The 15,968-nt window shown below is 30.8% G+C and overlaps 1 protein-coding gene across 2 annotated transcripts; it reads right to left on the reverse strand.

The window, feature by feature from the left end:
• Positions 1-11,484: 11,484 nt before the first annotated feature.
• LOC107904326 (protein BIG GRAIN 1-like A) lies at positions 11,485-13,493 on the reverse strand. 2 transcript variants are annotated; one of them, XM_041114572.1, is made up of 2 exons: positions 13,163-13,493; positions 11,485-12,960 (listed from the first exon to the last, which is right to left on the reverse strand). In XM_041114572.1, exon 2 carries the CDS (start codon positions 12,956-12,958, stop codon positions 11,675-11,677), a length of 1,284 nt encoding a protein of 427 aa, XP_040970506.1. In that variant the 5' UTR covers positions 12,959-12,960; positions 13,163-13,493; the 3' UTR covers positions 11,485-11,674. The 2 variants fall into 2 exon arrangements, with proteins under 2 accessions (XP_040970506.1, XP_016686156.2); XM_016830667.2 differs by having other exon boundaries at positions 11,485-12,988; positions 13,163-13,492.
• Positions 13,494-15,968: the final 2,475 nt, after the last annotated feature.

Below are 15,968 nucleotides of genomic sequence, written 5' to 3' on the forward strand. Positions count from 1 at the left end.
TATCTTTTTAATTTAATTTTAATTTAAAAAATATCACATGTCACAAAATGATTGACGAAAAGATATTTTTTAATGGTTGAGGTAATTTGTGTAATGAAATATAGTTACCACTTGGTGTAATAGAGTATAGTTTGGGTACCATTTGTGACAGGGACCAGAAATAAGTTGTATATTTCTACGATAGCAAAAGTAAAATTTTACAATTTTAATAACCTATATCTTTATAATTTTTAAAAGATTTAATCAATTTTTTTTCATTTTTAGAGGGTCAAAATGTAATTTTATTATATATTAATTTAATTTTTTTTTAATTATAAAAAGACTAAAAGCGAAATTTTTCATTTTAAGAGAAGCCGAGTTCTTCTCCAGCCCCTTAGCTCCTGATATCAACTTAAGGAAAAACAGTATAATTTTATGGTTTAAACCTAATATTTTTATGTTGAGTACAGAAAAATACAAAGCTGACCGCTTGAATCTTAACAAAACCTCCAAAGTGTCGCCACATTATTGAGAAGAGAGGAGGGGAACTGAAAATTACCTAACACCTTAAAGCAGAATACCAACAAAATCTAAGGCTCAAACTCACTCGTGGTTGGAGACAAAAAAACGATTTCTGCTACACTATATGTGTATACATATATTTAAAGAAATGATTACTTACTGCATTTTGGTTGACCCAGCATGCACCCCTTTTGCATGGACAGCTATAAAGGTTGTCGAGCCAATTATGAAAGCAATTTGTGGTGAACTCCGCCCCTAATCTAATCCCAAACTGGTTGGGACTGGTTAATCCATATCGGCTATACAAGCCAAGGTGCCACCTGCCCCTCCGGTGCTTAATATATGTTTATGCATGGTTGGTGAGTGACATGGCTTTTCTACATCTACCTAGCCCTAATTAAGCTGATGATAGTTACAATTCCATCTTTCTATTTATTAGTTGATTTGTGTTGTTTCGTTATCCGAATAAACACAAAAGAGCTCCCTTCATTCCCCCGATCAATATATTTTAAAGTACAATTAAATTAAAAATAAAAATATATTTCGATAATGACAATTTCAATCAATCTCAATATGTCTACATGAAAACAAGCATTGGATCAGCACCTAAAAACAAGCAACTAGTTGGCCTCAACTCAAATCAACAAATATATGATTAAGGTTTATGGTTATAGCTGAAGCTTGAAGGAGGCACGTTCACCATCTCATGATTGTCGTCAACTACTTCCCCCACCTCACTAACCATTTGTAAAATAAAGAAATATTTCATGAAGGAAAATTAATTAAAAATTTATTAAATTCAAAGAAAATCTTAATTAGATAATCAATTAATTTTATTAAAAAATGTAAAGTAATAGTGAAATATTATTTTCTTTGAAACCCCCAACAACATATCGGTGGTTGCATGATAAATTGCTTTAGTTTGACAATGTCATGTCTTATGCTTAGTTATTACCATACAAAATAGATGGACCCCTGAATATCATTGCTACTGTTTACTTTTCTGTTGGTAATATATATATATAGTTGCATAGGCAATATAGAGCCTACAACACTTTTTGAATATAGGGTAGGATAGAACAGCCTTTTAATTTATTTACCTATAGAATTTTGCCTTAATTTAATCAATTAGGATATCAATACTGTTAAGATCTGGTGGTTCTCTTAATGAAGTGTATCTTCAACGCGTTGCTTATTCTTATGGTATTTTCCGTTACCAATCCGAAATTCGAATATAACTTTGAACTATTGATCTATAATCCGAGTAGATATGGAGGAATTTGGACCCTACAAGATAGAGATATTAAAGACTCGCATGTTCTTGGGTGTTCGCACACAGACAATACAAAGTCAAGTGGGTAGTTCGATGAACACATGTTAAGTCTAAAACAGTATACATGTTGACATATATGGAACATACCCAAAACGTCATTTCTATAAACTGTAATCATATCTTAAAAATTCCCAATTCCCCTCACTGAGAGGACGAGCAACAAAACACTTATTTAAATTTTTAGAGGGGTGATGATTTGTACCCAAAAGAAAAAAATTATACCTCTGATGCCTTTTGCTTAACATTCAGAGAGAACAACAACATATAGAATACAGAGAGAGAGAGAGATTTTTCATGCACAATGGCTTTAGGATCATTCTATCCTATGTAACTAATCTTTTTGAGGTCAAACTACAACTTAGTAAATAAAATTATTTTATCAATGTTAAATTTAACCAGAATGTTTATCCATTTTGTTATTTTGGTTTTGATTTTGTTATTATTTTGGTGTTAAATTTTTAAATTTTAGTTAAATTATTTTTTGTTGGATAAAAAAATTGACTAAATTATTAAAATTTTAGTTACACTAACATGACAACTTAGTTCAAGTGTATTTCATAATTTTTTTTTATAAATATTTAAAAATTCAACGAATTTTTAAAAAATTATAATTTTTTTTAAATTATCCACGTCAGAAATGATGTAAGCATAGATATCACTTGGGCTACCACATCAATACTATCAAAATTTTAATAGTTCAATTAATTTTTCGTCTAACAAAAAATAGTTTGATTAAATTTTAAAGGTTGAAACCAAAAGGGTAGAAAAAGAATTATGATAAAAGTGAAAAAAAAGTAAATATTAGGAGGTAAATTTTTCATTATACCAATTTAAAAATGCATGAATATAAATAAAAATTTTAATTAGGTAATGTTGCGAATATGGTCGCCAAATAGAGCAAAATTGCAACTGATAATTTGAGAGAATAACAGTGAGAATAAAGAAACACAAATTTTACTTGGAAAAACCCCTAATTAATATAGAGAAAAAACCACGAGTAAGGATAAAAGAGTTTCACTATGAGAAAATTAGGAATTACAACTTCTCTCACTTTAATAAGGAGAAAACAATGAAAATTCTCTGTTGATAAGGGGAAACAACACTCTCTAAAACTCTCTAACATTTTGGAATTGAGATAATTTTAAATGCTAAAATAGGTAGGCTATTTACAGTTGAGTTTCAGGGACTAAATTATAAATAACCCATTAATGTAAGAGACTATATATGTAACGACCCAAAAGTCAGTGGTGTGGAAAAATACAATTTCGGGACCCCATTAAATATTTACAGGGCTATGTTATAGGTGAATTGAATTTTGAATAGGTATTTTTTTTCTCAATTGATTGTTAATTAGGGTTTAGGGACTAAATTGTAAAGTCCAATCGCTAAAGATTTTAAATTAAAAAATAACTTGAGGACTGAAATTATAATTTACCAAATGTCTAAAATAATAATTAGAGCATGTTAAATTAATCCTTTGTTGACAGTATAACATGGCTATGCTTAAAATTAATTAATTAAAAATGTTAATATAGGTATATATATTGGAAATGGTGAATTGAGAGAAATTTGAAGGAAAAAAATGCCATAGCCGAACATCAAGCTTTTATTCAACAAAAATTTGTAAGTGTAATTTAGTTTTTTTCTTGTATTTTTTATGTTTTTGACATCATGAGAGCTTAATCTAGCTAGCTCATGTATTAATTTGTAAAACTGTGAAAGTTCTGAAAATTTTCATTTTTGAGAATTGAAAGTTTTAGGTGTAAAATTGATAGATTTTAAGCTTAGATATGAAAAATGATAAAACTGTAAAGTTAATTGATAGTTTCGTATATTAGGGATCAAATTGAATAAATTATAAAATTGGATGTAAAAATAAGAAATAGGAGGTCCCTAATGGAAAATAGTGAAATCGAATTTCAATTTGAAGTTTTAAGTAGAAAGTTAAGTTAGTCCCGATTTTAGGGACTAAATTGAATAAAATGAAAATCATGCCCACAATTAATATATTGCACAAATACTATCCTAGCATGTGTCACATGTCATATTAGCACATCATATTACACAATCCACATCACATTACCACATGTCACACAAAATAAACAAGGGATATAAAAAAAACTTACACTCGGAACTTAGAGTAAAGGTTTAGGCTACTCTTAAACTTCCAATTAACACTATGAATAGTGTCTACAAGTATCGATTCCAAATATTCATTGTTCTTGTTTTTGCCTTATCGCCGAAAGCTTAAACTAGCTTTTCCTTACCTTTAACTTTACTCGAAAAAGATCCTAATGATTCCAAAGCTTCACCATAATAGTTCACACAATATACACAATTATCATTTAGCCAAGGACTCACCAAAATTAACTAAAAACACAAGCCTAAGCTAAATTCTTATGAAATTAAAATTTCGACAAGCTTAGTCGAAACATAAAAATCTCAACACCTACTCGCTCAAATCAGATGAAACTGATTCCAATAGACCTATTATACATTTAAGAACAATTCCCAACCTTCAAACTACTCAAAACTACACAATTTCATGGTTCCTGTAACACCCCCTACCCGTATTCATTGCCGGAATAGGGTACGAGGCATTACCGGAGTTTACTGAACATTTTTAGATAATTTTGAGTCATTTATTATTCATATTTTGAAATAATCATAACGTCTCTTTATTGGGCCCTCGAAGCCCAAAACATACATTAGAAACCAACTAGAATAAAACCGAGATCATAAAAAAATTTCGCAAAATCTTAAATTATATTTTCATCTAAGTACTTACCATTTCAATGCTCCTTATAATTTAACATGTTACCATTCAATCAATAGCTTGGCACTTGTCTAAGCGTCAAACAACAACATTGTTAGTATACTTGCACATATTTCATATAAATTCAACATTGATATACCTATTTTCTCAACATATCACACTTGAGTTTAATAATAGTCTCAACTTACATAATTTCCTTGTATCAACATATCAAAGATAATTATATATGTACATGTCACAAAATATATTATTCTTTTACTGTTTCTTCATAAGCATATATCATTCATTTCGTTATATCAATATTTCATGCACCATCATTTCCTTATATCTTGTATATATTTATTTCGGTAATAGTTCGTATTAAACTTAACATAAATTAAATTCCATGTACCTATACTTATTTCATTTATCTATCTTCTTAATTATTTCTTACAACTATTTGTACATATATTTCCATATGACCAATTCTTGTAAACATTTCACACAGCCATTTCATATAACCATTCCATCTGATACATATTACCTGAATATCGATTGTTCAATAGATATCTTGGCGTTTCTCTTCCTCGATCTTATTTATCTTCGACATGATGTCATAGTATCTTTCAACTATGGTTTTACTCGTTTTCTGTCATGTTGCCATGGTATCTTTCAACCATGGTCTTATTCATTTTCCTGTCATGTTGCCATGGTATCTTTCAACCATGGTCTTACTCATTTCATGTCAGGTTGCCATGGTATCTTTCAACCATGGTCTTATTCATTTCATATCACGTTCCCATGGTATCTTTCAACCATGGTCTTACACATTTCATATCACGTTGCCATGCTAGCTGGATATTCATATATATTTTCCTCCTCCTCCTTTCCATTTCACATCCTTAATGTATATAACACACTTGTAAGTAACATTATCTATAATCTTTATTATTTACTTTTATGAATATTCAAGCTGTCCATCTGTGTCATAGTTACTAAATTATTTATATCTGGAGCTATATAACTCCAAATTAAGATCCGATAATTTTTCCTGAAACTAGACTCATATATCTTCTTACCATAAAATTTTCAGAATTTTTGGTTTATCCAATAAATAAAATTTATTCTTTAAAGTTACCCCTTTTCTGCTGTCTAATAGTTCCGACTCTTCTTCACTAAAAATTAATTATATCCTCTTATAAGATTCAAATGATGTTTTCGTTTGTTTCTATGGAAAATAGGCTCATTAAGGATTCTAAACATATAAATTTAATCCCCTAATTATTTTTCTCCAATTTTTTATGATTTTCCAAAGTCAAAACAGGGGAACGCGAAATCATTCTGACCTTGTCTTATAAAATTTATTATATTTCATAATTCACAATTCCATTGCTTACATCATTTCTTTTATAAGAAACTAGACTCAATAAGATTTAATTTTATATTTTATTCATCCTCTAATTCAATTTATACAATTTTTGGTGATTTTTAAAAGTTACACTACTGCTGCTGTCCAAAACAGTTTTAGTGAAAAATGTTGATTTCCATTTTGCCCCAAATTTCACAGTTTATACAATTCAGTCCTTGCTCAATTAACCCCTCAATTGAGCTAATTTTTCTCAATTAATAATTTAGTCTATCATTTTAAACTTCTTCATAACCCATAAAAATCAGAACTTTAGCATTAGACATTAATTCCAAACTCTTTCTTAATTAGGTCCTAAAATGAATTTCCATCAATTTTAGTTGATAAAATCATCATATACCAAAAGTAAAGCTTCAATTCTATGATTATTCATCATATTATTTCAGCACTCATCCATAAAAACTTTAAAAATTAGCCATGGAATCAAAAACTAATGAAATAGTAAGTTAGACCCAATTGTAAAATTCCAAAAACATAGAAATTTCAAGGAGAAAGCAAGAATTAAACTTACATGAAGCTAGAGCATGAAAACCAGCTTTAACCCCCTTCCATATCTGTTTTTCAGCTGATGAATATGAAGAGAAATGAAGAGAATTCTAGATATTCCAATTTAGTCCCATTTTTATTTAGCTAATTTTGGCAATTTTCCAATTTTGCCTTTATTTCACCCATTTCCTGATTTTTCTCAGCTATTGCCGCCCAAAAGATCTCCTTTGGGCTTATTTTCACTTTAGGTCCTTCCTCATTTGACAATTGAGCTATTTAATCCTTTTAGTAACTTTTACACATTTTCCAATTTAATCCTTTTTATTTAATTGACCCCGAAACGTCAAAATTTTCTAACGAAATTTTAATACTACCTTATTGACATTCCGTAAATATTTATAAAAATATTTATGGCTTGGTTTATAACACCGAGATCTCGATACCTCTTTTTCTCAATTTCTTGACCAAATAAATCTTTATAAAACACAATTTACTATTCCAAAAATCTTTTAAAAACTACATTTGGCTCGTAAATATTAAATAATATAATATACGAGTTCATTTGTCAGATTTGATGGTCTCGAACCACTATTTTCGACATCGTTGAAATTCAGGCTATTACAGATCCAAAATTTCAACATACTATAGTAATTTTCCACGAAAATTCAATAAAACATTGAAATTCTTTAATGAAACTTTAAGGAATGTTTAGAAACCTTCTAATCACATCAAAATTGATTGAAAAACACTATAAAACATCGTTTTTATTCAAAATCCTGAAATCCACCATTAACGACACAATTTTCGACATTCATTCAAAACATTTTATTTAATAGGTAAAAACTTTATTTAAAAGACTAGATAACATCAAAAACTAATAGGGAAATGAGTCATTACCTTCTATAGGAGAAAAACGAACGTTTGGTTGAAAATCTGAAAAATCCACAAGTTTGAGCATTGGTGAAATCAATGATGTTTTTAATGGTTTTTGTGGAATTCTAAGGAGGTTTAATGATAGAATGACGATAGATATCAAAGGAATTGAAGTTTGAGAATTAAAATTGGATGAATGAAACTTGGGTAAGCAAGGGACGGCTAAACACAAATAAAAGGGGAGGGTTTCATGAGTTCCTATAGGGGGAATATTAGGTTGATTTTAAAGTTTTGGGTTATTTTCCCTTTTAGTCCTCCTAGTTTTAACTTTTTTTTTCAAAACGATCATTATTTCAAAATTAAAGAACTTTTTAACGTCATTTTCAAAAATTGATTTGATTTCCTAAAAGCCATAAAAGAAGACATATCCGATTTACCATGCTGCGAAATTTCCAAGCACACTAGATCTAAAATCCCTAAAATACCCTCAAAACTACTAGGCCCAATTTTAGGGTGTGACATATTTCAAAGCTTCCAAGCATGCCTATCAAATTGATCAATAAAAAATCACTTTTTCTTGATTCAAAACTTACCAAATCATGCTAAATAACTCAAACATTCAATCTAACCTTTAAAAAAAATTCAATCCAATCTTGAACAAACATTCAATACATAATCGCCAGTTATACTCAACATTTCACATGAAATCTCATTTTAACATTTAACCATTTAAATACCAAACCTTATCTATGTCAAACCAATTTGAAACATGTCATTTCACCTTATATTCATACATTTATGTTTATTTTGTACTTTAATGGTTCATATGAACCAATTCATCTATTCAATAATACATATTTCAAGCTTACTAGTCAAACATATCATCTCAACTTTGTTCCATGCCATTTTACATACCAAACCTATGGTTATAGTTCATCACACTCTTTAGCACAATAAAAGACATATATGCTCAACAACATGTATGATTCAAATCATCAAGTCAACATGATAAGTAAGGTCAAAGCAAACTTGCCATAAGTTACTATATTTACATACTAAGTAGTAACATAAGACACATTATATACATGCCATAATCTACGACTCAAAATGATCAAAAGCTACCAATTTAGTGATAGGATAGCGTGCGCTTCAAGGCAATTTCGCTTGACGTGTTCTGCAAGGTGACGATATATAAGGAAAAAGGGAAAACAAATGGGATAACCATATAGGATGCTTAATAAGCCCATGTGGAAACTAAAGCTTACCTTGAGCATTAAAGCATAAACGATCATTCTATTAGGCTATCAATTTAACTTTCCTTGGCACTTGAATATATATCTATACATGCAACATCATCACTAATTAAATACATTAGTTGCATTCTCTAATCACAATACCGTCGTCAAGTATCATCAATACCATTTCATTTTCAATTCATGATCTAACTTCTATTTTCAATCTATTGAACATCACCCGGTGGAACTATAGTAAAACAAACTCAGATACAGTAGAATGTAATGCTCATACAAGCTGACAGTATTTCAGGGTTGCTCACACAAGCTGACATTATATTGAGGTTACCCGTCCGAGCTAAACCTACGATACATATACTTCAAGAATCTACAACATATGCTAGATCTCGTAATAACCGATAAAATCTCTGATTAATCGCATGTATAACCATACGTATCCTAGCCTTTTACTGAGTTCATTTGTTGTATATCATTTCATATCTCATATAAGACATATATTCAATCAATATTCTCATTTATGTTCCATTCTAATTTCATAATCAATATTCTCCTAAATTGGTAATTCAGTCCTTTTTGTGTTATAAATGCCAAGTTCACCAATTCATTTCAATCTAATACACAAATAAAATAGAACACAATCAACATAACATAAAGTAAAGAAGTAAGTTCCATATAAATTTACCTAGTCAACACAGAAAATAACCAAAACTAATTGACAATTTTAGTTTTTCATCGATTATCACCGATTTGATTCAGTTCTCGATTTATACAATTATTCCATTCAATTCATCAATATTAAAAATTTATACATTGTATAATGTCATGAATGAACCTATGAAATTTCATTTTTCAACACCCTTAAAATTTTACATTTTATTCAATTTAGTTCTTAATACCAAAATGGCCATAACTCTCAAATTTGAGTCTCATTTTGAAAACCGATCTCAATTACATTCATTAAAGACCCTCCACTATCTATTATTATTGAAATTTCACATCAATTTCACAATATATTCACTTTAGTCCTTATGTACAAAACTAACAACTAAACCTTATAATTTAGTCCTTTTTCATAATCTAAGCTTAAAATCTATCTATTTAACATCAATTTCTTCATGAAAGAAATAATGAAAACTTTCAAAAATTTTAACATTTTTATAAATTGGTACACGAGCTAGCTAAAAAAAGCTCTTATAACCTTAAAAACATAAAAAATTACAAGAAAATGACTTGGTTACCAATTTGAGGACTGATTGAAAAACCTCAAAAGGGGATTTTTCCTTCTTTAACATATAGTATGAAAAAGAATGAAGGAAGAAAGATAACAAAAATCCACTAATTCATCCTTTTATACTTTAATCACAACTAACTAAAATTAGTGGATGTTAACATCATTTTCCACTATTGGATGACACAAAATGGTTTAATTACCATTTGGAAACTTTAGCTATTTAAAAAGCTATAGCGATAGGACTTTTACAATTTAGTCCCTATACCTTAATTAAGCAATTAATAGGCAAAATTGAAGGACTAAACTTTAATATTCTTTTATACCTTAAATATAAATATATATTTAATATTTACGGACCTGGTTTACAAAAATGGGGTTTCGAAACCTTTTTTTCTAACACCACTAAAAATCAAACTATTACAACTAATATGATTTTTGCCAAAACAAGGGCAACGTCGCGACAACTAGTCCCCAATGTTGCGACTTAGATCAATAGTGAGAGGCGTTGCGACATCGAGATTTCTGAAGTCGCAACGAAACTCATTGATTGAGGAGGTCGCGATATGATAGCCATGATGTCGCAAAGCCAACCCGTAAATTTTGGAAACTTTTCAATTAAGTCCTCAACTGACATCGAGTTAGCAAAAGAGCGTTTTTAAGCTTGTATAAGATCTAGAAATGATTGCACAACACTTTGTGAATGTGTTTATACTTGTTAACATGTTGGTATGGTTATATCGTATAGAAATCAATTGTAGTTTCTCCAATAATGAATGTGACATCCTGTGACTCCGACCAGGTAATCAGATCGAATAAGGGGTGTCACATGAACTAATGATGAAAAAGAATAATTTTCATGTCGTTTTTTAACTGTAGATGTTAACTTCGTTACACCTTTACTTTATTTGATTATTTTTAATAGTATAGAAATTAAAATGATATATTTAGTAATAGAGAAACTAATTAGATTTATTGAATAATATATATTGGGTTGAAGTGGAAGGGGGGTTTCTGAGTAGGAATACATTAGCAGGTGAAAGCAGAAGCATTTTGTGCTCCCTCTCTTTCTATCACATAACTTGGAAGCCAACCAGATTTGACGTGAAGGCCTTGGAGGATCAAACATGATATCCTTTTGTCCACTGCTTTTGCGACCATGTATCTATCCCCTTCCCTTGCCATTGCAAAATTTTATCATTTAAAGTTTGAATGAATATAATCAATATTGAAGCATGAATAGTCTTTCTTTCACTAAGACCGAAATGGATGTATGGTTGGAGAGTGGTGTTATGTTGAAGCAATGAAGGACCCACTCATATTGACAGCAAGCAAAAGAAAAAGGCTTCAGTTGGATGATAATTGAGTAGAAAATCTGCCCTTGCTTTTCTCCTCATCTTCATCTTCTTCTCTCTCTCTCTCTCTCTCCTGTTGATTTGATTGCGTTGCGTGTGAACACGGTTTCAGAATCTTCAATCACTTGTTTCTATCTTAGCTAGCTGCTACTGACTTTATTTAATTTTTTTTTTCTTTTAGACAATCATCATCATATCGTTTCTCTTTCTTTTTTCTCTGTTTCTGCTCATCAATGGTTGCTCATTGTTTAAGGAAACCAAAATGAATCACGCATAATAAAGCAACCATCATATAAAATCAACAGAAAGAGGGTAAATTCACTTCAGTACGGCTCTACCAAAACAGAAATTTGTATTACTTCTAGTTGTAAACCCCCCAGACCATTTAACTAATTTAATTAATAAAACTAGCTAGTTAACTAGTACTAATAGTTTTGTTGCTGTATGCATGCATTTAGGGGTGATCACACAATCAAACTATTTGCAATGGCTCGATTAGTATCGAGGTGGGTTGTCTCATACACAGGCAACTCTTGCCGATACCTTTCAATACCTATAGCTGAAAGATTATCCAATTCGAAAAGTTCGGAGCTTGCGTAACTAGCTGCGTCTTCCTCCTCCTCCTCCTCCTCCTCATCATCACTATACTCTTCAATATTGCCGTACTCTTCCTTTTTCTTCTGGTAATTCTTTAAAAGATCCTTAGCAGCTTCCACAACTCGACGATTTTCTTCCATGATGCGCAACTCTAGCTCTTTGTCGATTGGTTTTCTTATGGATGCTTGACTTTGATGGTGATCATTTTTATGCCCACAGGGCCTGGAATAATCCTCATGATCAAGACAAAACCTGACTGACCTTTTTGTCCCGTTGCCTCTTGAAGATGGAGTCTTACTCAAACAGGATCTTGAAAACGAGGAAGCTGAAGAACATGTTGACGATGTTGGTTGCTCAGATTTTGACTTCCTTTCCTCGTATCCTCCTGCCGACGATGTAATATTTTTCTTCTTTGCATTCCCCGCAGTGAAAAGTGAGTTAAGAAAGGCTGCAAACCGACCACCTGGAGATATTGGATGCTTAACCTTTTTGAGATCGCTGTAAATCTTCAAGGCCTTGGATTTTGTTCTTACAAAACCCCCTTCATGCTTTGGCTTTTTTTGTGTAGCACTAGCAGCTGCATGGCCATGGCCATGGCCATGGAAACTGTCTTCAACGCTCGTCCGAATAGGCTTAGGCCTATGGCTATGGCTATGGCTATGGCTATGGCTATGGCTATGGCTATGGCTATGGCTATGGCTATGGCTATGGCTATGGCTATGAGTAGTGTAATGACTTGGCGATGATGATGACCATGACCTTGATTTTTCACGATAAAAGGAATCTGATTCTGAGGAAGAAAACCTACCACCGCAGCTAGAATCAGAAGAGCTGGAAGTGAACATGGGATCATCAAACTCATTTCGATAGATCCTTTCAGAATCCGCCATGGATTTTCGTCGTCTATCACAACAAACTTTCTTTTCCATCCATTTCTGGACCATGCAAGCACTTTGCATTTCATCTTCTTTCAGTGAAGGGTTACTGCCGTGCTTCTTCCCGTACAAAATCAGCTCTCCCTCTCCTTTAGTACTGCCATTGGATTCATCAATGGAACGGTAGATGGCATCAAGAAGAGTTGAAGAGAAGGATGGGTTTTCTCTCCTGTTTCGGTACCCATCTTCTCTTGGTAGCTTATCCCACATATTCATACCTGATTTATGGGTTGAAATCAAAATAAGCTGAATACCAAGTGAAACAAGAAAGAGATTACAAACGGCAGCGGCAACGATGAGTTATTTATATTACATATGTGAAACAAACATAGACAACCGACTCACTCACTCACTCACTTCATTCTTTGTCTTTGCAGAAAAAAAAAGACATATATTTAGTATTAGAAAAAGAAAGCATACATTTCCATTGATGGTGGCTTCCAAATGAAAAAGGAGTGAGAGAGAAATGAAAGCCAAAAGCCGGCCTGAACTCGAGACCGAAATACAGAGGAGATGATTTGAAGCCTAAAATGCACTACAAACAAATATTTGTGTTTTCTCTTTCTTTCGCAAGCACATATAAATCCTCACACACACTTCGCCAACTGGGTCCTAGCTGCAACAAATCATACTTTTTTTTAGAGCATGTTTAGAAAAATTGATATCATATACATTTTAGTGCATTCGAACTCACATTCTTTTGTATTAATAATAATATTTATACTAATCAAATTAAGATTCAATCGACTATATAAAAAGATTTTAACTTTAACTATCATTATAAGTTGAGTATTTGTTTTTTCTACACAATGTCTAGAACTACTTATAGTCCCTTCACAACTCATAAATAGGAGAATAATACACTTCAACTCATTCGAACTTACTTCCTCTTATATTGACAATAATGTTCATATCAATCAAATTAAGACTTAATTAAATTTTAAAAAGATGAATTTTGAATTGTTGTTAATTAAAAATGAGATGCACCCTTGAAGTTTTGTATAAATCCCCCCTCACATGAAGTGACCTAAGATCCTTGCTTTTCTTTGCAAAAGATAAAGATGAAAAGGAAAGAAAAGATAAATAAATGTAATTAATGGGTATCATGATTGTTAAATTTGCACATATAGATAGATAGATATTGATTGTTGATTCTAACAGCAAAGCCAAGATTGATCTGCTGGGTCCATTTATTTTAATTGCCTTCTTTTTTTTTTCTCTTATTACTGTTCTCCTTAAATTAATCTTTCAAATCATTTATCTATTATATATATAGGAGTAGATCTTTGTGGTTGCTTTGCCTTAGCCTTTGCTGCTCTACTTCTAGCACTAGTTGTCTCTACAGTCTACACTCAAGTATTAATGAGGCTGAATGGGTGTTTTGACTTCTGCTAACTCATTATTTGGAATATAAATTCACAAAATTTTTTTCGCATTTAGTTCAATTTAGATATTAAACTTGATAATTATTCTTATATTAAGATCTGAATTTGGTAATATTTTTCACATTGGGGCCTAAACTTGATAATTGCTCCCACATTAAAGTTTGAAATTTAGGGTTTTTAAGAATTTACTTAAATAAAAAAAAATCGAAGTCTTAATGTGAAAACATTTGCCAAGTTCAAGGCTTAGTTTGAACAAAAAAATTCAAACCCCAATATAGGAACAATCGTTAAATTTAGAACCTAACTTATAAAAAAAAATCAAATATAAATTATGAAATTCAAGTTTCAAAATGTAATTTAACCCTTTTGGCTTTACAAAAGATTACGAGACAATACGAAGATCAGCAATAATGTATACTATGCTTAAGTTCTGCCTTTTGGGAAGTTTAATCGTGAGCTTCAAAAAGTGTATAAAAAATTTTCAGGTTTATTAAATTTTTTTTAAATTTACTATAAATTTTAACTTACATCAATATTCAAATTTCTCAGGTTAAAAATTTTGAGAAACCTAAGAAATGTCCACGTTAGTAATAACATAATTGTGAAATAATAATAAAATAGTAGAAAAAAAACAACAAAAAATAGTAAGAAAATAATAAAAAAAGTAAAAAAATAGCAATTTTTTTTTCATATTCAGGCTGGGCTTGGGTCAAAAAAACATTACCCGAGGCTCGGCCTATTTTCTAATTGGGCCTTTTTTTTTGCTCAATCCCATTTTTCGAGTTTATATTTTTACCCAAATACTCCTACTTTTCGGGCAGGCCTCCAATTCGAGTGGCCTGACCCATGGGCAGGTCTAGTCCACACCCTTTTCCTATTTTTTCGATACATTCAAATGTATAATTTGCAACAATACTAGCATGTATTAATTTCCTACTTAAGCTTCTATTATTTTTAACAGTATTCAATATTCTCTGTATAAATTTAAAAAAAAAATCGAATATTTGATACTTAAGTAAAGTTGATTAGTTAATTTTACATGATAATTTTTTTTCTTTTCATTTTTCTTTCCTTAAAAAAAATCCTAAACAAGTTTGTAAATTAGGTTCAATAGTACAATTTATGGGAAAATATTCACTCCTAATATATATGGGTGATTACAATTGCGGAGTAGTAATAAAACCCTTAAATCACATTTTGGGCTTAAACTTGGTAATATTTTTATATTGAGGATTTAAATTTTTATTAGTTTAAATTAGGCCTTAAACTTGATAACTGTTCTTACATTGGGACCTAAACTTTTTTTGTCCAAATTAGGCCATAAACTTGACAAATGTTCCCACATTGGAACTTGAACTTTTTTTTTTATCTAAGTTAGTCCTTGAAAATCCTAAAGTTCAAGGCCCAATGTAGGAACAATTTCTATGTTTATGCCCCAATATGAGAACAATTGTCAAGTTCAATGCCTAACTTGGACCCAAAAAAAGTTCAGGCCCCAATATGAGAAAAATTGCCAATATCTAGTCCCAATGTAGGAACAATTGTTAAATTCAGGACCTAACTTGGACATAAAAAATTTCGGACTCCAATGTGGAAAAGGTTGCCAAGTTTAGGATCCAAATAGTGATTTAACCCAAATAAAACATAATATCTTTAACTACATCTCTCTCGATTAGGGGAAATGATCAAAATATAGGTCGAATTTTAATAAAATATCATCATTTTATAAAGTAATTTATATTATTTTAAGAGTGCCTTTTATCTTTTTTGTATTTTTATATTAAAAGTAAAAAATATACCTCCATAACAAGATATGAACTTAAAATTGTCACATCCCAAGT

Source organism: Gossypium hirsutum, chromosome A05 (assembly GCF_007990345.1).
Source record: "Gossypium hirsutum isolate 1008001.06 chromosome A05, Gossypium_hirsutum_v2.1, whole genome shotgun sequence".
Classification (NCBI taxonomy): domain Eukaryota; kingdom Viridiplantae; phylum Streptophyta; class Magnoliopsida; order Malvales; family Malvaceae; genus Gossypium; species Gossypium hirsutum.

Coding starts and splice junctions, on each gene's coding strand:
- LOC107904326 (XM_041114572.1), bottom strand. CDS start 12,958: ATGAATATGTGGGATAAGCTACCAAGAGAAGATGGGTACCGAAACAGG.